The sequence below is a fragment of the Centroberyx affinis genome, unplaced genomic scaffold, assembly GCF_046629955.1.
Source record: "Centroberyx affinis isolate AG114_WGS23_722 - 3 ecotype Tasmania unplaced genomic scaffold, CSIRO-AGI_Caff_v1 ptg000698l_1, whole genome shotgun sequence".
Classification (NCBI taxonomy): Eukaryota; Metazoa; Chordata; class Actinopteri; order Beryciformes; family Berycidae; genus Centroberyx; species Centroberyx affinis.
The window spans coordinates 1-18366 of record NW_027279317.1 but is presented as its reverse complement, the minus strand read 5'-3'; the positions used below and the strand labels follow the sequence as shown (position 1 = coordinate 18366).

At 42.5% G+C, this 18366-nt stretch overlaps 4 protein-coding genes across 4 annotated transcripts; 2 read left to right on the top strand and 2 right to left on the bottom strand.

Annotated features, from left to right (window-relative positions):
* The first annotated feature begins 411 nt into the window (after window positions 1-411).
* On the top strand, window positions 412-5288 carry LOC139644085 (putative protein MSS51 homolog, mitochondrial). The gene is made up of 6 exons (XM_071519470.1): window positions 412-496; window positions 1571-1720; window positions 1847-1971; window positions 2515-3078; window positions 3313-3406; window positions 4658-5288. The coding sequence occupies exons 1-6, from the start codon at window positions 480-482 to the stop codon at window positions 4860-4862; spliced, it is 1155 nt and encodes a 384-aa protein (XP_071375571.1). The 5' UTR covers window positions 412-479; the 3' UTR covers window positions 4863-5288.
* A 245-nt stretch (window positions 5289-5533) lies between these two features.
* LOC139644082 (myeloid-associated differentiation marker-like protein 2) lies at window positions 5534-6349 on the bottom strand. The gene has a single exon (XM_071519466.1). It carries the CDS (start codon window positions 6347-6349, stop codon window positions 5534-5536), a length of 816 nt encoding a protein of 271 aa, XP_071375567.1.
* Window positions 6350-8607: 2258 nt separating this feature from the next.
* LOC139644081 (myeloid-associated differentiation marker-like protein 2) lies at window positions 8608-9513 on the bottom strand. The gene has a single exon (XM_071519465.1). It carries the CDS (start codon window positions 9511-9513, stop codon window positions 8608-8610), a length of 906 nt encoding a protein of 301 aa, XP_071375566.1.
* A 1394-nt stretch (window positions 9514-10907) lies between these two features.
* On the top strand, window positions 10908-18359 carry cog7 (component of oligomeric golgi complex 7; the record flags this gene model as incomplete). Its single annotated transcript, XM_071519464.1, is given in 19 exon segments — window positions 10908-11360; window positions 12205-12353; window positions 12753-12869; window positions 13632-13800; window positions 13976-14058; window positions 14221-14343; window positions 14840-15038; window positions 15150-15277; window positions 15463-15611; window positions 15808-15930; window positions 16130-16195; window positions 16398-16440; window positions 16442-16516; window positions 16518-16586; window positions 16793-16933; window positions 17180-17263; window positions 17507-17621; window positions 18251-18327; window positions 18329-18359. Coding segments are annotated over 19 exon segments (2107 nt in total), but the record flags the coding sequence as incomplete, so codon positions are not given.
* Window positions 18360-18366: the final 7 nt, after the last annotated feature.

Sequence of the window (18366 nt, the reverse complement as noted above, 5' to 3'; positions counted from 1 at the left end):
CATGGTTTACATGGTTATTCATGAGTTATTAATGGAAAGTTCCTGACGTTTTCATTATATTAGAAAGTAAGCAGTCAAACATTAAGGGATTGTTTAAGGGGATTTCGATGGGGTCTCCATTTATCACTCGATCCCAAGATATTCCCAGATGCGAGGTCTCTTATCAGATGAGGGTTTGTGGTCTAATGTGGGTCTATTTAGAAGTTCTCCATATGAATAAGTTTGGGAATCTCCGTATTAGAATAACATAACCAAAAAATTTGATGTAGTAGCCTATACCTATAAGTTTTGTCACTGCTTTGCACGGTATTTCCTGCCTCTTGTAAAGTCAGGAAAGGCCTGGAGTTGTCAGACCTTTCTAGAAGGGAAAGCACAGGTGTTAAATCTGACAGCCAGCCCCCCACACAGCGCTCACATATCCAACCAAAGAGCAGAAGAAGAACCAGGACAGTGTGACAGACTGGTCTACAGCGATCCAAATGACGGAAACTGAGAGGTAAGCGGGCTAAAGTTGTGTCCACATAGTTACTGGCGGTTTAGATACTTGGTAGGCTACTTTGATTTTTTTTTTAGGAGACTGAATGTGTCAAAATTTTCACGGCCACTCCAAAAGCAAAATAACAAACAAAATCATATAGGCCTACACCTCAGAATATAAACAGATATGTTTGACTTAAAAAAAAATATACAAAATGTCGCCAAAAATCAATTTGATGGCTGACAAAGTTTAGAGTGGTTTGAAAAATATATCTCAACAGATACTCTAAAGTAGCCTATACACGCAGAACCTATTTTTTTTCTCCTTGTGCTAAGCCACGCTGAGAGCAGAGGGAACAGAAGCGCGTGGGGCTCGTTAACGGTGACAGGCTGACATTTAAATGACATTTTGTAGATGAAGTGTAACACTGGCATGCCAACACAGTCTTGTTCATTACTCGTGTTCCTGACTTCCCTGGAATGCAATGCCGTTCAGTTTCTGTCTGAATTGTCTCTCACCTCTTACATATAGCTCCAGGCCCACCTTTCCTGCTACATTTGTATAGATACTCACCTGTCATGAATCTGACCCACATGCAATTATAATATTGTAACCCTGTATTTCATTCATGATACAGTCCCTCTGCACCCCTCCTCCATTACACATACAGCAGATCAAATGTCCCAGTCTAAGAATAGACTGTATGAGAGGAGAAGCTATAGGCCTCAGTAGTCAACTGGTGTGCACACTGGTTTGTTTTGGAGTTATTTTTTTTAGGAGATTTCTAGACAAAAAGACTATTTCAATTAGCTCTACTCAATATAACATGTTTTAACAAGCAAGCTGTCATTCAAACATTCTACAAATTGTGGTCATGTACTAAATATTGTCTTGTGGTCTTTATAAATTCCTTTTATCCAAGTTACTGATCTGCAATATTGCTGTGAATTGTTTTGTTCTGTTCTGTTCTATTCTATTCTATTCTGACTTGATTTTGAATTGAAGCTGTTGGGGGCTTTGGAGAAGTTCATAGTAGTTAAAACAAGTACAAAATGCTCATAATTGCTCCTTTCTCTTCTTCTCCCTCTCCAGAGCGGTTCCAGAGACTAAAGGTAAGGCCATGGCCTTCCGGTCTCAGAAGGAGATGTTTGACAAGATGGAGGAATCTTTTAAGATCTGTGCAAGCTGTGAGAAGCGGCCAAATCAGCTTTCAAACTCGCAGACCCTCAAGCGTTGCGTCAGGTGAAGAGAGTGAGAGAGAGAGAGACCCTCACCCTGTTCGAAGGCTGTTCAGCCAAGATGTCTCTTTGTGAAAGGTTGTAATTTTACAGATGACAGACCTCTCACTTTTGTCCTCTCTTTGTTCAGATGTCTGAATGTGTACTACTGCTGTAAAGACTGCCAGGCGGCTGACTGGCCCAAACACAAGAAGTTCTGCTCTCAGCTGCGCTTGATAGCCATTGACAGAGTTGTGGAATGGCTTGTGTTCAAAGGTAAGGTGTTATGAGTGAACTAACAAAGTATTCACCATGATGTGTGGAGCGACCCATATCAGGCAGAGTGAAACAAATGTGAAAGAAATGTTACAAAGGTGTAAATGGTACCATAGAATATAACAACAAGAAAAACAAGGTGAATGCTTAAGAATCCTATTTAAGGAAGGAAGGAAGGATGGAAGGAAGGAAGAAAGAAAGATTCAAGACAGAAAGAAATGTCCAAGAAAGAAAGAAAGACAGAAAGAACATTAATCAAAACACTGGATCTGATGTAACTATCCCTAGTTCTATTAAACAAGGGTGAACACCCATGTAAGGCCTGTAACCCCTCCCACACACACACGCACGCACGCACGCACGCACGCACACACACACACACACACACACACACAGATAATGCTTTTGTCATATACTCCCTGAAGTAGTCTAAGACATAGACGTCTGCTAAACTTCCACTTTTAAACCTATTAAAAATGTCTAATCAATGTAAAATTGCTTAATACTGGTCTTTAATTTCATCCTCCCCTGTCCCATCATCAGGAGACCTGCCGTTCCCCACGGACAAATGGTCAAAGCCTCAGTCAGAGGTCAAGGTCTGGGATGACTGGCTCGCCATGCAGGGAGACCTCACACCTCACCTCGACCCCATTTTGGCCGGAGCGAATATGAAAGACTTGTGGAGCAATGCTGGCAGACCTCGGCCGGAAGACGAGGAGCTGAAGCAGTCGCTGTGGAGGGTTTCGAGCGAGTTCTTCTCCAGGCCGCTGACCGTCGCCTGGGGAATGAGGCTGTTTGGCCTGAACCCCTATTCCAAACCCCTTACCGTTCACCTGGTGGGAGTGGGCCACAGCGAGACCTTGGGAGCCAGACTGACGGACTACGATGAGCTGAACCGCATGTTCCCAGGACACCAGGGTCTGGAGGTGGTCATGGTGGGACCAGAGGTGGTGGATGGCCCCATCAAGAGGCCTCCTCTCAGGGCGTTTGGCCCCAAACAGAGGGTCTTCATCAGCGCCTACAAGGGCCTCTACCACCAGTTCTGGGAGGACCTGGTGGAGAAAGAGGAAGCAGCCAAGCCAGATCTGGTGGTTGGGTTTCATCCTGGTGAGAACTTCTTTTCCATGACAAGACATAATATCCAAGCCAATGATATGCTCTGAAATGTGAAATTTTGTCTTGTGTGTTGATGAGCTGTGATGATTACTGATGAGGAAAATGGGCTTTTATTGACGATTTAAACTATTTTGCATACACCCAACCTCTACTGCTTGAGTGGTTTTTACTCATGCTAAGCTCTTCTTTGATTTATTTTCCTTTAAATCTTTTTTTGTTGTCAAGGATTTGATGCCAGTCAAGGCCTGGACGAGGGCTGGCTTCCAACGCTTCTGCTGCTTAGGGATTATGAGATTCCCTCCCTTTTCACTGCTCTCAGGTAAGTCTCACACAGTAGTACTCATAGTGCTATAGTATCTGAATCTAAAACATTGTAACTGTAAGTCAAGTTTATTTATAAAGCCATCCATCACAAAGCATGTCTTTACAGAGAAGGAGCCTTCCTAGATCTAACTAATCAACAATCAATCACAGAACAAAATGATGCAATACAGTATTCAAACAAAAGAAAGCACAAAGAAACAAAACAAAGCACAAGAAACAAAATAGCATATTGAAAAGACGTAGCAAGCTTACCTAACCTACCTAGCCAAGCCTAGCCTAACCAGCACCACCAACATTAAACCTTCAGTGAAGACAAGGAAAACCTCTAATCTGTTGCAGCTGGCAAAGGTAAATACAGTAATCAGGTTGCAGATTGCAATACACTAATCAATTTTCAGATACATTTTTGAAAAGGGCATTTGGGTTTTAGTTTACAGACAGTGGATACTTAAAGAATATTACACCTCTCAGAATTATGTCTGATACTTATTGTAGATAATTGCAACACTATTCATGGTTATTGTCTATCTTGGCAGTCTGTATTGCAAATTGTTTGGTTAACTGCATATTCTATGGATTTTGGAGGCAAAGTACCTGAAATGGCTGAAAGTAATCAGTTTACATTACTGTGTTTAAGTCTTCCTGTGGATTATACTACTGATTTTAAACAGGTAATCAATGACCTTAACCCTTCCCGCAGCGACCGGGGTTCGAATCCGGCCTGCGGTCATTTGCTGCATGTCCTCCCCTCTCTCTCTCCCGTACCTTCCTGTTTCTCTCTCACACTGTCCCTGTCAAATAAAGCATAAAATGCCTGAATATAAATTAAAAAAAAACAAACAGATAATCTGGACCGGATGGATTATATTGTGAAAGCGCCCCTCCCATCCCTTCTCACACATCCCTTCCACACACCCAGGCTTAACTCTCTGGCCTCTTTATCATCATCAGATTAACACTTAACCTGCATCAGCCCATGTGATTTCACAGCGCATAGTATGCAAATTAACACATTGACACTTGTTGCATATTATTTTGCATCATATCACATAAGTGCTGTGAGGTATGCAAACATGCTAACTGTCTGATGAATTGTGGTATCTCTTTATCCTCTCACTGCCCTCTTCGACTGTCTTCGCTTTGTTTTGGATACGTTTGACTGTCGACTGTGAACGTATCTAAGAGGAATGATATCCCACAATCCATGGGTAATTAATGGCTGTTGTGTCCTCCCTGTCCTCCGCAGTGAGACAGAGATGACCTACTCCCTGCAGATCCTGATGGAGCTGGAGATGGACATGAAGGGAAGTGGGGCCAACCCCTTTGCCTCGCTGAAACCAGAAGTGGTGGGCACCTGTCCCAACAGACCGGTCGTCTACTGCAACTCCCACTACTTCTGCTTCCAGGGTCTGCAGGAGAGTGTGGAGTTTGAGGAGCCAGAGGAGGACTGAAGTGCTAACACTCTCCGAAACTGAGGTGTTAGGAGTGATGAACCCTTAATGAGGCAGCTGCTCTTCCCATCAATTCAGTCGTTTCATACATCTAGAAACCAAAAGGGGGATACCATCTTACTTCTGACAACAAATGTGAGTCTGTGCTATGACATTTGCATTCTCTATCTCACCTCCCTGAAATTCAACGGCCAGAGTCTTCTGATTTGAATTTACTGTCTCAGACCTATTATTGTGTTGGCAGGGAGACGATAAAACTTTCCACTTAGTCAAATGTCCACTGGCATTGTAAGTCTATAATATATTACGCTCCATTTGCCTGATACAATACAGTGCAAGATTACAGATTCCAGGTTGACTTTTTGCTATTGTACATCCAATACCAGTTATCTAATTTATTCAAATTTTTTATGAAGTCACCGGCCAACTCGAACACTTCTATAGTGCAGTGTATCATTAAATGTGATTTTGTAATAACATACAGAACTGGCTCATTTTTCACAACATTTGTCACAACTTGTCTCTTGTCTGCCACATTACATGCACTAATTAGGTTTGTCATGGGTCATGAGTTTTGATCATTCATTACATATTCATTCGTGATGGCACACAGCATGGACACATTAAATATAAATAAACTTAACTTGACTTGACATTTCAAGTCTAGATTTCTATCGAGCCTTGATGGATAAAACTAGGTCTACAATGTAAAGGACAACATTGACAATGGACCCAATTGTAACTGTATTCAGGTCTTTAAGGTTAGTGTGGCGCCTGTAACCATAGATGGACCAAAGAATAATAGCACACAGGTACAACAACACTGCCACAGCATTGAACACCAACTCCATCATACCCAAACCGAATGAGAGTAGACATTGCAGTAGCTTGAGCAGATGGAGAACTATGATGATGATAGTAACCAGGAGGCAGAGAACAAAGATGATGATGCTCAGTATCATCCCGGCAGGTCGGGACTGCCAATCCACTCCTAGAAAATAGTTAGTGGCAGCAGAGAGAATAATGCAAGCTAGGAAGGCCTCAGTCATGCGGAGGATCCCTCTCAGGTTGGACAGGTAGCCACTTGGACACTTCATTTTTTGCATCACAGTGTCAACCAGAAAAATCACGGTGGCAACCAGGGAGAATATGGCGCAGATGATGCTGGTGAAGCAGGTGAGGCAGACAAAAGCAAAAACAAAGATAATTGTGGCAGAGGTGATCGTGATGGCACACAGCATGGTCAGCCCGCAGGTCAGGTCGGCCCAGTTGGGCAGAAAGACAGCTAGGAGGATCTGCCAGCCCTTGCTCTCCACCACAGTCAGGGTCACGGCCACGCCGATGCAGAAAACCCAGACAAACTCACACCAGATGCCCCACGGGCTCGACATCTTGCCTCTGAAGATGACGACGATGAGAGCCAAAGCGCTGAAGATTATTTCCAGCAAGCGCAAAATGCCCTGCAAGCTCTTGAATGGGCCACACATGATGTTGAAGTCGGGTTCTCCAAGTAATTAATCCACAAGTAAGGAAACAGAAGCCTCTGTAATATTGTCAATACAAATTGTACTTGCTGCTAATTCTTCAGTAGCTGATGCTCCGACAACCCGTGTTTCTACTGCTGCTCTAATTCTCATACTCAGATGGAGCGAAGTCACAGTATGGCAACCTATGTGGTATCCTATCAGTGTTGACACATGGCACTCCTTTTTATTCAAATCTCTGGGTACATGAACTGCACCTAAGAGTCTATATGGTTACTATTACTATTACTATATATACATATATATATATATATATATGTGTGTGTGTATATATATGTAGATGCACTCTTCTCTGTAAATGCATTTATTTAGAAAGCAAAAATAATCAAAGATTTGAAAGTCAGCCCATTATATTTAACACACCTAACACCTGTGCTTCAAGTCAGTATGACCCAAATTAATTTCAACCAATTTTTCATGATTTGTTCTAAAATGACAAAACAGGAATACAGACAACCCCTCCCTCTCTCTCTCTCTCTCTCTCTCTCTCTCACACACACACACACACACACACACACACACACACACACACACACACACACACACACACACACACACACACTCTGTTCTCCTGCTGGATTGAAAACCTTTGCACCTAGTACTGAAGAAATTAGGTCACACTCAACAAAAATAGTCTTTAATAGAGGTTCACTTTATTCCTATTGGAGGCAAAACATGTTTGGCCTTCTGGCCTTCATCAGTGTCTGTGGATGATGGATGTACCTCGTTTCTCATTGGAGGGAACCCTCTAATAGATGTAATGCAAGTTCATTCATTTTAACACACATAAAACACATAAAACTAGAGTGGTGGATGAGTTGAGTCCCCCCCCCCCCCCCATATGTGAAGCGCTTTGAGTACCTAGAAAAGCGCTATATAAATGTAATCAATTATTATTATTATTATTATAGAGTGTTGCCTGCAAGACATCAGGCATTGGGCCATTCATAAATTGGACATTACTACAATCAATATAAAGATATTAAAATTCTCAGTTTAAACACAATATCTTATAGAAAGACCATCAAATTGCAGTCCTCATTCATATCAATAGCATGTAATGTTTTTAAGGTGTGTAACCAGAAACACAGCCCTCTCAATTCAGTTTTTCAGCATTACCACATGTGTGATTTGCAATGCACTTCATGTCCTCTAGATTGTGCTCACACTTTATAAAGTGCCAGGCTGCAGGCGATGTGACGTCTCCTCGTTTTATGCTACTTCTGTTATTAAGTTTGATTTTGAGACTTTGGTATGTTTGACCCATGTATATTTTTGCATTAGCAAAATGTATACCGCATGGGTGGTGTTACATGTGATGAGGCATTTAATGTTGCACTCTTTGCCTATGTGTTGGTCAATGAACCCCATGTTACTACATGAAATGCATGATCTGCATGTGAAATCCCCTTAAAATGCTGATAAATGCACCTGTTGTAGGTGTATATGCATCAGATTTTACCAAACAGCTTTTACCAATTTAAACTGTTAAATATTATATGCATTAGGGTTGTGCATATTATGTATATATGTATAGATATTTATGATGTATGTATGGTGTCTAATCATACATAATATAGGTAATAATAATAATAATGATAAACTTTATTTATATAGCACTTATCAAAACACAGTTACAAAGTGCTTTACAAAACATAGAGAAAAATAAGTAAATAAAAGACAAGAAATAAAATACAATTACATAAGAAGGTAAGGCATCAGAGGTCACATGACTTGAAAGACAAAAATGGGTTCACGTAAAAGCAAAACAGTAAAAGTGTGTTTTTGAAAGTGATTTAAAAGAAGACACCGAATTGGCTGGCCTGATCTTGCATGTATGTACTGTATGTATGTACCCCACAGTGCATAGCATCAGTAGGTGGTGAAACAGACTCATCGAATTTCGTACTATCATTACACTGTCACATAAAACTATGCAAAACGCAAAACTATGCAAAACTGTTTGCAAGTCTTCAGGATTCCTGGTAAATCATCTTTACTAATTTTACATTATACAGGTACTAGTTTAGACCCAGATAGAGGCCCAGATAATACCCAAGCTACAAGCATTGCATATTTTATTGTATTCAGGAGGATAAATGAATGTTCATGTATGCTCAGTTTCAGGTTCTACTATTTTTAATCTATGTGGGTTTAAAGAAAACATTTTTAAGAAATGATGAGAAAAGTACAGGTCTTGTTTATGTGCGTTTAAAGCCACAGATCCCAAGCAGGGTAAAAACAAGGTCCACTATGAAAAGAATGAGATTCACATAGGTCATGAATGCAACCATAAACTGAATGGCCCAGATACAGTAGCTGCCTGGACAGTCACTGGGACGAGGATTGTTCCTGAACATGAAAATGGGCCACACGATAGCAGCAAATGCATACAGCACTACAGAGATGACCAGAAAAATAAACACAAACCTGTCCAAGTTAAAGGGTAAACACTTCTTCAGTTTCTTGAGGATGTTGGTGGCTATGATTAGGGGGATGATGGGAAAAGGAATGATATATGCTATAATGCACAAGATCAGAACTGGCTTGTCATGGTAGCCAGTGAGTGAGATAAAAATGATGCAGGTCACAAAGGCTTCCATAACCTTCCAGAATCCAGGCAGAGCGGCCAGGTAGCTCCCCTTTTTCCCATCCAGGATTTTGTCCTTCACCACCTCCATCGCGTAGACCACGCCGCACAAGAAGGCAAACAGACTGACCAGCCAGGCGTAGAAGCATTTGCTGCAGGCGTAGAAGTTGGCGTAGGTAATGGCCACAGTCAGGGTCATGAGGGTAGAAGACATGGCCATGCCTGTGGTGAAGTCGGGCCAGTCCATGCAAAACAGATTGAGCGGGATATCGAGCAGGAACATCTCAATCAGGGTGATGATGATGGTCATGATGGGGCAGAAGGACCAGGTGAACATAGCATAGTTCCAGTAAGTATGGGTGCTCTCACCTTTAAAGGCACCCAGGAAAAAGGTGACCAGACACAGAATGATCTGACACATGTGCAGCCCCCCGCGTCCAGAAATCAGAGTGGAGGGGGTAAACACCGCCTTAGACACTGTCTCTTTGACATCATTGATTATGTCTTTAAATCCCATCTCTTTGAATGAGCTGAAGTGTCCTCTGCTTTGTCGTGTCCTCCCAGGCAGCTGCTAGAAGCTGGAAGAAGATTGTGTCATCTGGGGTTATCTGCTCTCCTTTGCTGCCTGTGTGTTTTGCATAATATTCATGAAATGGGATGTGTGTGTTGACCCATGTCTACTGCAGCAGATATAAAATGGCTGAAATGTGACTGTGTAATGACGCTACTTTAAACATAGAGACCTTCTAGTTGAAATCATATAACAAGAAAGTCCTATCCGCAAAACATGGTTGGCATGTAATGATGGCAGCCGCTGTACTTTACCATGCTAAGGCAGATAGGAGAAGAGGAATCGCTATGCAAAGTGAGACCAGACCACTGAGTTGCAGCAGAAGTCTACAGGAGCGTGGCCAGGAGGTCCAACACAACCAAGAGCACCTGGATGACTTGATTAACAGGTCTAATATTGTAAAACCAAATACTGACAATAAGAATTTTAAAAATGTATGAAGCACACAGAATAAACAACCACATACAATATGATGCATTCCAGAGACACCATAAAAGTCTCAGAAGAAGCCTAGCAAGGATAATGTGACCTTCCTGTTGGGTTGCTACAGTTTCCAGGGTAAGGATGACTGAGCACAGTGGCCATTAGGTTACATTAGTTCAGAAAAAAACGTTAATGTCCTCATTGAGGCAATTTGTTTTGCAGCTTAAAAACAGTTACACTTATTTCAACTTTCAGCCCACAATCATATTACATGGTAAAAGTGGAATCGCTTACTAAGATAAAATGCATACTGTACAGTCATACTGAAGCACTGCAACTATGAAACCGTGGTATTACTGTACAGCATGCATTTTATTTTAATAGGTGAGGGTTAGTTAGGGGTAGAGGGCAACTCCAGCAAGACATTGAGGGTGTCTATCCAGATCAGGTCTACTTTAACGTCATCCCAGTTGAGGTGATCTCAAACGCCTCTAAATATCAAACCTCAACATCAGAGAAACCCCATACTATACAGTGTTACTATTGTTGCTGCTTTGATAAATAGATCATTCGTTTTACATGAAAAGTAGTTTCCATAAGGTGGTATGTGCTCATTAGCCACCAGAGGGAAGCAAAGTGCAGAGCAGTGAGGGTTTCTGCACGGACACTCCCGTGTGTGACACACTGACGGTCTCATCAAATTAAGCACTTTATATGTTCTCATCTCTCTTTGCTGTAGGACAAACACGCTTTGTCTTTCTTCGCAGACGGATACACTTTTTTGACATAACATTTTAGCCCCATTCTGCTATGGTTATCACTGTATATTACTTAGCAGGCCATTTTATTGTCTTGGCGCTTGTTTCTGGGGAAGGTAAATACAAAGTACAAACAGGAATTTGCTGTCAACCGTCAGTTGCACTCACTGCTGGTAGTCAGCAAACATCAAACCTTTCGAAATTTACTTCTCTTCTTGAATGCCGTGGACATTTCGAGTTAACTCTGGAGGAAGCCGTTGCCTTGTTAGAAATATATTTAGTCGTGATGATCATTTCATTTTCCTGGGCTATTTATTTTATATTTGTCTCGAAACCTGTGTTGGGGAAAAACTAGTTGTTTAGCTAGCGATGGCCCGATGACATGGGCTACACAAGAAGAGTATATGACTGAATGCTAGGAGGAAGAGAGGAAGAAAGACAGCCAAATGGATTTCTCTAAATTCCTGGACGATGATTTCGATGTGAAAGACTGGGTGAACGGCGCCTTCAAGGTGGTGCAGAAGGATGCGCCGGGCAAGGCGGACTCACACGCAGCCACTCTCGTCATGAAGCTGCAGCTGTTCATCCAGGAAGTCAACAATGCTATTGAGGGTCGGTATTTGTTAAACTTGTCTCGTAAACGTTCACCCTTTGCATAGTAACATATATATCCTAAGGTTACAGTCTTCTAGGTCAGTTGAACCAGCTAACAGCTTGTAGGGTGTGCCCAGATACGTGCTATTCCTCCTCTTTGTGTGCGTGCCAAAATTGGGAAGTTTACTGTTTGCTGTTGTGCACAAATGTGTGACTGCGTCTTCTTGCGCACTGTTGTCGTTTCTACTCTGGTTGATTTGTTATGGGACAGAGATATTAAGGCCAAGGAGGCTGCAATATGATGACATCGAAAAAGATATAGGCCTATACAGTCTTGGATGTGGAGAGAAATCTATTCTTTATTCTGCTCAATTTGAATTCATAAAATAGTTGGATAGGGACGCTTTGTAGGCGTGGACTGGTGAACAATATTATACCGCATGTAAACAAACCAGAGCAGAAACGACAACAATAGGCCAGAAGGTAACACCATTATGCAAGACATTTTCTGAATCATTTGGTGCCACTCCTTGCCTATACATACATCCAATTCACCACACAGCTCTTATTTCAAAACCGGTTCACCAGTTATTCTGCGTTCTTCCACCAAAAGACACCATGGGAGGCAGTAATGAGTAGTGCCAGCAAGTTTTAAAAGTAGACATTTTATGTACATGCTTGAAACCCATACCGGAGAGAATGGCACATATCAGGGCTATAAGTTTTCCATAATGACTGCTGTTTCATTCTCCTTGCTGAGAGTGCCAACACACAACTATGGGATGTTTTTATTAAAGTGATAATCTTCCTTGTTGTACCATTTCATAACTGTAAAGCTACTGATTTGTGTCTCTGTGTGTAGAGAGCAGTAACCAGGCCCTCCAAAATATGCCCAGAGTGCTGCGAGACGTGGAGGCTTTGAAACAGGAGGCTTCCTTCCTCAAGGAACAAATGGTCCTAGTCAAGGAGGACATCAGGAAGTTTGAGCAGGACACTGTGCAGTCCATGCAGGTTAGGGAGCAATTCCATCATTAAGTTGTTGTTATATAACTAGCCTAGCATTTGCATACTCTGTAGTATGTTCAGGGTTGAGGAGAAAGGGATCACATGTAACAGGATTACAGTAATCTACATTTACTTTTTTAGGTATTTATCTGACGCTCTTAACCAGGTTGGTGTGCTCTTAACCAGGTTGGTGTACAGTGAGTGCAACAGTAGAATAAACTTTAATTCTGAGATAGTAAGGACAAGAGTCAGAGCCATAGCGGCCTGACAATATTCATGTGGCCATAGAATAGTCATGTAAGAGAGAAGTCTTAGGAAATAGTGATAAAAAAAGAAAAAGCATGTGATAGATTGTGAATTGTTGGGCATCCCTTGTATTGTGTTTGTGTGGGTCCTGTTCTCCAGGTGTTGGTGGAGATAGATCAGGTGAAGAGCCGCATGCAGCTGGCAGCTGAAGCGCTGCAGGAGGCCGACAAATGGAGCACACTGAGCGCAGACATCGAGGAGACCTTCAAAACACAGGTAGAAAATTAAATGACATGGCGCAGGGCTTTAGATGTCATCTTTTTATAGCGATGCTTGGTTATCATGAATGAACTTTCCTTTTTGGTAGCTTCTCATCCTGGTCCACATCCATAAAGCTTCTCAAAAATGAATATCATTAAATGGATTTGTTCAGTGTCTCAGTTCTGAATTGCTGAGTGATGTTGAAGCCATTAAAATGCCCAATAAAACACACACTTGTGAATTGCCTAACAATTCATTTTAATGTTAAAGGAACAGGAAAATTATGTAATTATCTACTCACTCCATTGGCAGTCAAGTTTAAAAAGGGCATAAAATGATAATTTTATGCAGCATAATCCAAGTGTTTTGTAGCCAAACGATTGTACTGCGAGTCCAAAAAATAAAAGATTTATTGGCCATTTGCAGTATTTTTTTATAACTCTGTTTGGTGTTGTGCCTTTTAGGTGTTATAAATCACTTTAAAGGCTTTTTTGTGTTTTATAACTTAACTTATTTAAGATTGCTAGTCAGGTCACATGAAAGCTATATCTGGAGAGGTGAAACTGAGCAAATAAAACACTTGTTCCCTACTCCATGACTCTATCCCAAAAAAACATTTGTTTTGTGTTTTTGTTAGTCTGTCATGATGTTAGCCATGTCAGCTTTTACATGTGTGACTGTTTCCAATGTCAAAGGACTGTAAAATGGTAATGATACTGTAAATATAAATATTTTCTTGTGAAAATGAACTCTGAATATGCTCCCTCCTTCCCCTAGGACTTTGCGGTGATCTCCTCCAAGCTGACCAGCATGCAGAACAGCCTCGCTATGCTGGTGGACACACCAGACTACTCAGAGAAGTGTGTCCATCTGGAGGCTCTGAAGAACCGGCTGGAGGCCCTGGCCAGCCCCCAAATAGTTGCAACCTTCAATTCCATGTCTATAGGTAAGAACCTGAGGAAAAAAGCACTTGTGTTCCTCAAATCTGATTCCTTCAACATCCTTTTTCTTTGTTCACTGTAGTTCACTTTCATTGATTGTTTTTATAAATATCGTCTGGGGAATACATTCGCTGATCAATCTACTTACATTTTGATGGGTTGTTCATGATTTCTTTGCAGACCAAGCCAAGCTTTTTGTTAAAGTCTTCACAGAGATAGACAGAATGCCACAGCTCCTTGCCTACTACTATAAGTGTCATAAGGTAGGTGGTGACGGCCTCTCTCAGACTTCAGTCATCAGTCAGTAAATCAGTCAACATAAAATCATATTCTCATATCATTTTTCATCTGTTTGGGGTGGGTGTGTGCTCTCCTGTGTGCTTCTCTGAATGAATGACTGTCTGTGTTTGCGTCGGCGTGTCCAGGGCCAGTTGGTGAGCATGTGGCAGGATCTCTCTCAGAGCGAGCTCAGCCTGAACCAGCAGCTGTCTGAATTCTATGACACCCTCCTCTCCACATGGCACTCCCAGCTCCAGTGGAGCAGCCAGGTACATGACAAACTTCCAAGCCAGAAACCTGTCAGCGAACCTGTGGCGCTTGGTTTCAGTGAGAAGTTCCAACAATGCTAACAAGCCGTTTTAGTGAAATTGATGTAAAAAAAAAAAACACCTGTTAAGTCAGAAAAAGTACAATATCAAATCCCGGTTTGTTATTCCATGCAGTGTGCAGTCTGTATGTAACCTTCACACTCAGTGTATCAATTATGTATTTTTAAAGATTCTGATTGGCTGAGACCCAAGAAGCCATTATAAAATACACAATAAACACACACCTGTGACTGCATATGTTAAATTAAAGTTGTATTGTAATAGCTTTAAAACTTGGATGGGAAACACTGTACTTATTATTGTTATATTAAGTATTATTGACAAAAAATCTTAATGCCTCTTAGCTGTTCTAAAATCACTGTAAAGCACAGCTCTTTATGGCTTATTGCATTTTCCCTGAATACTTACTCATTGCCTATATGGTAACACCTACCAGGTGTTCAAGAACCCGTACGAGGTGGTGACGGTGTTGCTGATCCAGACTCTGGGGGCCATGGTGCCCTCCATCCCTGTGTGCCTGGGCACGGCCATGGAGCGGGCGGCCCAGGAGCAGCGGCTCGACACGCTGCTGGAACTCCACCACACCACGTCCGCCTTCGGACACAGCCTGGAGGCCGCTATGCTGCCGCACCTGGGTCTGTGCAAAGCCAGGACACACGATAGTCAAAACAATGAAACTGTAGACAGTGTAGATAGTGCAGATGAGGTGAATTCACATCATTATGTTCTGTCTGTGCTTCCTGCAGGTGAGAACAACCTGCTGAAGGTGAATGAGCTGGTCAGCGCGTTGTATGATCCATACAAACTCTACCAGCTTCAGTATGGAGACCTGGAGCAAGCCCACCTCCTCATCCAGATCAGTGCTGTGCCTCTGGTAAGACAACACACACAGACACACACAGACACACACACACACACACACACACAATCCAATAGGTTCACATTAAAATCTTGTCACTAGTGTTTGTTGTCTGATTCTCTTCCCATTTTCTGCTTTCTCTGTTTTCCTACTCCCTCCGTCTCGCACTCTCCGTCTTTCTCCTCCCTCCCTCTTTCCAGGAACACGGGGAAGTGATCGACTGTGTGGAGGAGTTGAGCCACTCTGTTGGCAAGCTGTTTGGCCTGGCCAGCGCTGCCGTGGACCGCTGTGTCAAACTGACTGACGGACTGGCCGTGTGTGGCCTCCTCAAAGCCCTCAAAGCCCTTTTTCACCAAGTAAAAATCGCTCACTGTTACTCACAGTCATATGACCATATTTTATGATCTTTGCTTTATTCACATATGAAAACTTAGACTAAGGATTTGCTCCATTTTGAGTTATGTGTGGACTGTAAGAGTGTCGGACCTTGGTAGTTTTTTTTTTTTTTTATTGTTTTATGTAGCCAGCCTTACCATTGTGTCTTGTTCCAGGTATGTGTCTGACTTCTCCACAACACTGCAGTCAATCAGGAAGAAGTGTAAACTGGAGGACACGCCTAGTTCATCTGTTTTCCAAGAGGACTGGACAGCCTTCCAGAACTCTGTCAGGTGACTGTCTGTTATATTTGAGATACGCTGATGAGAATTGGATTTTAACATTTTCTCACTCCAAGTGCATTGCATTAGGATCCATTGTTTATAGTCTTTTGACATTCAAACTCACCACTGGAGTGCCCTTTAAGATGAGTATTACAGTATGCAAGATGTGGCCCATGGTTTAACCTAGTTTTTACGTCGTGTTTCACAGGATCATTGCCACTTGTGGAGAGTTACTTAGACAATGTGGAGCCTTTGAGCAGCAGCTGTCAAACAAGTAAGATAAACTTGTATACTGTGTATTACAATTGAGATTGGCTAGACGTCTTTAATGCTCTAGTTGTCCACCTTTATCTTCGACCTGTTTGACTGAAAGTGATATAACTTGTGGGACTGCAAGTGCAGTTATAGCACCAAGTCACATTCTCAAATTTTAACAAATTGCATGCCTCTCCTGTGATCCATCATCCCTCCCATAGGATCCTGGCCACGGCAGGTAAGTATTTGTCGGAGTCGTACAGCCCCACGCAGCCTGGCAGGTATCCAGGAGGCCAGCTCCACAGAGAGGAAGAGCACCACCAAAAACCCCTGGCAGGAGTTACAACTACCTTCAGAGGGGCAACATGGCTGAATACAACAGCCTGATGGAAGTGCTCTATTCTCTAAAGGTATGGAGCAGGGATTGATGTCAGAGGAGGGCAAATTCTTTTTCTGTGTTTGCAGAAAAGGCAGTCTAGTTCTACATGGAGGAAATCTTAATATAACTGAATTTTGTAACACCAAGCATGGGTCAATTACTGTAGCATGTTATCAAGCGGCTTCATGTTGACAAATTCCAGCTGCTTTTATACATAAAGTTCCCATTGGTTTGTAGGAGAAGGGCACAGGTAACTCCAACCTGTTAGCTGAGCCTAGGACGGCTCTGACCAGACTGAACCAACAGGCCAACCAGCTGGCCTTCGACTCCGTCTTCCTGCAGATCAAACACCAGCTCTGCCTTGTCTCCAAGATGGAGGTGAGTGTCAAGTTTCTGCATTATTTGATTTTAAATAGGGATTGACATGATTTGAGTGCATTGCTAAGAGCTTTCGGTGTGTGTCGGTGTGTGTCGGTGTGTGTCGGTGTGTGTCGGTGTGTGTCGGTGTGTGTCTGTGTGTGTCTGTGTGTGTGTGTGTGTGTGTCCGTGCGCATGCAAGTGAGTGACGTGTCTAATTTAATCTCACTTCATACTGTTTGAACCATGCACCGTGTTTGTGTCCAGAGTCGAGAGGCAGGTGGTTTTGGAGAGAGTTACACAGAGGACTTACCTACTTTCAGCCTGTCGCCGCAAGAATACATTACAAATGTAAGTCAGGCTTGGCTTGAATATAGGTCATAACATTAACTCAAAAAATAATTCCTAAATTATTATCTACATAACTCAAGTATGCGGTGTGAATCACCACAGGAAGCCACAACACTTATCCCCTAAGATGAAATCAAAGTAATGTTCTCGTACATATTCACAGTTAATATGAGTACTATGAATATGATAGCTCCCAGACACCGGACGTATCAAACTACATGACTGTCTGTCTTCCCTTCCCAGATAGGGCAGTACATTATGTCTCTGCCACTTCACTTAGAGCCATTTGTGACACAAGAGGACCCGGCACTAGAGTTGGCCCTGCACGCTGGAAAGCTGCCCTTCCCTCCTGAGCAAGGTGACTGGCCGTCTGCCCCAACTCTCACCGCAATCCATCTCTCCACATGCTCCTGTCTAGGGTTTATAGCCATTACATTTTTCTCTGTTCTTCAGTTTTTCCTTGTTTTCCTACTCATTTTCTTTCCTCTAACCCTTCTACTGTGCTTCTGTTTTTAACCCTTATACCTCTTCACTTTTGCGTTCTCGCTTTTTCACTCGTCCGTCACTCCTTTATTCCTGGGAGCTGTGAAACAGGTGTTTGCTAATGGTTCAGTTGCTAACATTATAGCAAGCCAAGTACATTACTGTATGCTCTAAAGAAGAGATTAAGACAGCTCATCAATCAGGAAGCGAAAGAGCTGAGATCAGATTCAAATAAACTTAGGTTGAAATGTCATCGCCACCAATGTGCCATGGGACTGTATAGAATCTGTACTTGTCTTTCCTCCCTTTCCTCCTTTCTACATGATTTTAACCTTTTTCCCCATCTTGCGCTTCCTCTTTTTCTCCCTACACACCATTCATGTCAATTTCCCTCCCCTCCAAAAATGTCTCTTCATCTCTCTGTCCTAACATCGCTGACTGTTGTTCCCTGTATGTCCTGTGAACCGTCCCACGTTTGACATCATCGCTGTCCACCTCTCTCAGGTGATGACCTTCCTGAGCTGGACAACACGGCCGACTACTGGCTGGGCTCCATTGCCCGGGCAACCATGCAAACCTACCTGCGATGCCATCCTGCTCATCCCTCAACTCGGCACCCA